The sequence below is a fragment of the Borostomias antarcticus genome, assembly GCF_949987555.1.
Source record: "Borostomias antarcticus genome assembly, chromosome: 13".
NCBI lineage: Eukaryota > Metazoa > Chordata > Actinopteri > Stomiiformes > Stomiidae > Borostomias > Borostomias antarcticus.
Genome location: NC_140246.1, coordinates 13183921 through 13188077, shown reverse-complemented (window position 1 = coordinate 13188077; position 4157 = coordinate 13183921). Strand labels below are relative to the sequence as shown.

The 4157-nt window shown below is 40.1% G+C and overlaps 1 protein-coding gene across 1 annotated transcript; it reads right to left on the bottom strand.

Moving 5' to 3' along the window:
- Positions 1–209: 209 nt before the first annotated feature.
- Positions 210–1841, bottom strand: LOC311317128 (troponin I, slow skeletal muscle-like; the record flags this gene model as incomplete). Its single annotated transcript, XM_084448151.1, has 6 exons — positions 210–305; positions 456–638; positions 813–902; positions 1071–1202; positions 1327–1368; positions 1821–1841. 6 exons carry the CDS (start codon positions 1839–1841, stop codon positions 210–212), a joined length of 564 nt encoding a protein of 187 aa, XP_084304277.1.
- Between the last annotated feature and the right edge of the window lie 2316 nt (positions 1842–4157).

Here is a 4157-nt window from a genome sequence, read left to right as displayed (position 1 = left end):
TAAACAGGTTCAAAATGATGGCTTAAGGTAGCCTAATAAGTGCTTACAACAAATCCTGCGACGCAGTATTACCACATTTTAAAACAGTGCAGTTACTGGCTTTAAGTAATGTTTCTGACTACACATCCTCGTCATTCCTCCGCTTCCTCTCTTGGGCTTCATCCCGCGTTACCGTTCCTGTGGTGTGGAGCTATAGGCGACCCCAGGGCTCACTGGCCACTGGCGTCAAACATCTTCTTGCGGCCCTCCATGCCTGACATGGCCTCCACGTTCTTACGCCAGTCGCCCACTTCAGAAGTAAGCACCTAAGAAGGGACGAGGTAGAGAGATCAGTCAAAACTAGAAAACCCGGGCCATGAATGTTTAGAGACAGAACATGTGTTTGTGATCAGTTAGATAAGTGATGGAGTTGCTATGGAGACGGTGCTCTGATACAGACGCTGGTTTGCTGTTACCTTGTCTGTTTTGACGTCTTCCTTCTTTACAGACTTGAGGTTGGCTCTCAGGTCCATGGAGCTCTTGTGTTTGGAGCCCAGGAGAGCTCGCATCATCTCGTCTGCAGATACACGCACTTTCCTCAGGGCAGGCTTCTTAAACTTCCCCCCTAGGTCCTGGATCTTCAGTTTCAACTCATGGATCTTTAGGTTTAAATAAAGACGAAGAAGAAGAAAAGGTTTTAAGTGAATGAATGAATATAAAGAAACAATACATTGATAAAGAAGTCAGTGGGAAATATATCTGATGTGTTTGATCAACTAGATACTGTATCTTATTCCAGTTTTACTATAGTGGTTTTAATGTTGAAGACTTACGTCTTTATTGTGCTTGTTGACTTTGGATTCACAGTCATACCTCTCCTCATCCACCACATCAATCTTAGTATGAAACTGCTTGCAAATTTTCTGAGGAAATATGCATGATGTTATTACGAGGCTGATAGAATATTTATTCTACACACGCACTCACACACACACACACACACACACACACACACACACACACACACACACACACACACACACATACACATATATATGCTTCCTTGATTGGTTGATCCCCCCGCCTCTCACCTGTAGTTCCTCCAATGATAGTCCAGACAGCTGCAAGGGGGGCAGTTTCTCTCCCAGGTAGCGTACCTTCTCCTCGTCCCTTTCCTGCGTCTCCCTTTCCAGCTCCTCCATCGCCCGTGTTAGGAGCAGGATCTGATTGGACAAGAGAAGGATCCATTAAAGTTGACGTTGGACAATTCAGTCCAGGGACAGTTCAGTCATTTTGGTCAATAGATAAACCACTCATTGAAGCTCTGTACATAATCAACGTACTTACTTTGAGGGAGAGCTTACGCGAAGCCGAAATCTTCGACTTCGGCTGTCAGAAAAAATATGTTACTATCAACGTATGCAACCATGTTCGTATAATTCATAATAAATATAATGAAAATACTTTTCTATACCAGTGATGGATTCCATCAATGCAGAGGTCGGTTTGCGGTTTCAGAAATAAAATGTCCTCACATGACTGTGAAACTATACTTAATTCCACTGCACCAATTGTTTTTATATTACTTAATCTTCAAAGTTTGGTGCATTGTACACCTGTGCCATAATTGTATAGGTTATTATTAGGATGTGCTCAGGGGAAAAACTCTTAGCAATGTGGACCCTTAGCACATTAACTACAGCTGATAAGAGCGACGAAGCTTGCCAACCTTGACAGGCGTGCTGTGGGCACTGCCATGTTTAAGTGCCAGGGACAGTGTGTTGGCTCTCTCCCAATGTGTGGTGGATCAACATACAGTATTGGAATCACAGCTGGCTCACCTTGTCCATTTTTGGATTCATTGGTTTGGGAGCTCTGTAGGTCTCCTAAATTGGCGAAGAAAACATGAGGGCCCCATTCAAAAAGTAGTAGTATAAAGAGATTATGAGAACTACTGTGAAATAGTTCAAAGTCAAAGGAAATATTTTTATGAGGACAATCCTGGGAACTGTATTCTTCTATGGGTATCATTAATGGGTCAACAAAAGGTTACACTACTAGATATCTGACATTTCTCTAATGTTTTTTATTACCTTAATAAATTGATACAATAGATAAAATAAAATATTAAGATACAATAGAGAATTGCTTACCTCACTGCAATTATATCATGTTTAGGGACAGAGAAAACAATGCAAAAGAGAAACAAACATATATATATATATATGTTAGTGGGAAAAAAAGTCAATAAAAGATGATGTGTAACCCCATAAAAGTACAGTGTAATTTGATACAAGCAGTTGCAGTCTGGACTTGTGGCTCCAACATCCTCTGACACAATGGGATCGGGCTACTGCCCCCATATCCAGCATCCCTTTGGTTGAGCTCATAGTCTAATAGCAGCTTTAAAGAATTGTTAGGGATTATGGCAGTTGCGATTGCAATATCCATATCAGCCAGAGCAGACATTTTAGCTTCCCCCAGGAGCTACAGCTATTACAATTTAAACGTAAAAGAAAATGAAATAGATGCTGTTGTCACCACTGAAACTGTAATAGAGAACATTTGAAAAGCTTTACAATGTACAACTTGCTGTTGTAAAATTAAAATGGCTTGTCATCTTAAGACAATAGGTCCACTTTGTTACATTAAACACTTTTTTAAAACAAAACACACGGACAGAAAGGATACAGTATTAAATCAATATTAAGAATCAACAAAGTATATGCATCAGTAATTATCAGTTAAGCGGCCTATTGTCTCAGATAACAATACTTACTCATCAGCCATTTTGAAACCTTGGAGGAAAAAAATAAGATTTTGTAACGCTGCTCTTCAGAGGCCAGATATACTGTACAAGCCACAATGATAATTGAAGTCTTGTACCTTCCTGCTGTTGAATTACCTGAACCTGAACCAAACCTGAAATCCTTACATTTATAACAATAAAAAACATACTTACTTAATAAAAAAAGTAAGTAGATTTGCTGCTTACTTAATTAAAATAACATTTTGAAAATAAACAACATCCCCCCATCTCTATTACCTGTACTGGGTGACTGCGGTCGGGTGAAGCCTGTCAAACAACAGAGGCTGGGAACAATGGGAGGCTTTTATGTGAGCCAGGGAGAGAGTGGACAGAGCAACAGATATAGCTACAGTAGCATCTGGCCCCGGGAATGTGCTGGCGGGATGCCAAGCATGAAATATCACCTCCGACTAACATTGTGACAACGTTGTGGAAAAATACATCATGACCGCTACCTTAATGGCATTGTCAGAGACTAGCCTACTAGCTCACTTGTTGCCTCACTCGCACATGCACTTTGTTCGTATAGCGACAGGACTACATTCAAAATATGACTCTGAAGAAGACCCTGTGTTGTCGAAACGTCAGTGATCAGTGCACCGAATAGAAGTTTTTTTTTAAAGATGATCCCTGACCACCTAGCCTACTCTCCTATTTGATGCTGCTGGTCCTCGTCTGCTGGTCCTCATCTCCATAAGCAGGTTTTAGTGTGTGAACTCTCACAGCTACAAAACGTGACTTTTACCATTTTCAGGCAGATAGTTGTCACGTTAAAGTTGTACTTAAAGGAGTAGTAAAGGGGAAATGCATGTTTAGCCCTGTTTTAAGGTTACTTATGATCATATACAATGGTTCAGATCAAAACGTTGACAAAACTAGCACTTTTGAGAAAGTCTGATAATTGCTCTACCACCGTTTTGGTCATACAATGGATGTGGGTGGGCACCTTGAAAAATCTTTCAAAACACATGTTAAACTCTCGATGAGTATCTATAAGAACAGTAACGCTAGCTAATAATAACAGTAAGAATGTGAGCTAGTTTGCTAGCTAGTATTGTTGTTGTTTGCTAGTTGCTAGTAAAATGGTGTTGTTTGCTAGTTTTGCTAGCTAGTTTTGCACTTGGTGTTGTCTCACCAAAGTTGACCCACCCAAACCACTCCCAAAAGCATTGTACACTTATTGTAAAGTAAAGTATCACCGGCTCTTTTTTTAAGTTGAATGCAGTATGATTACTTATTACATTGTAGTTTTAGTATATTTGATAATAGGCCTACAGTTACAAACAATGGGGTTCAGTATGACACTTGAGAAAAGTTATTTCAAACATTTTGACCCTGTCGCTTGACAGTGAGGAAAAACATGTTGGAG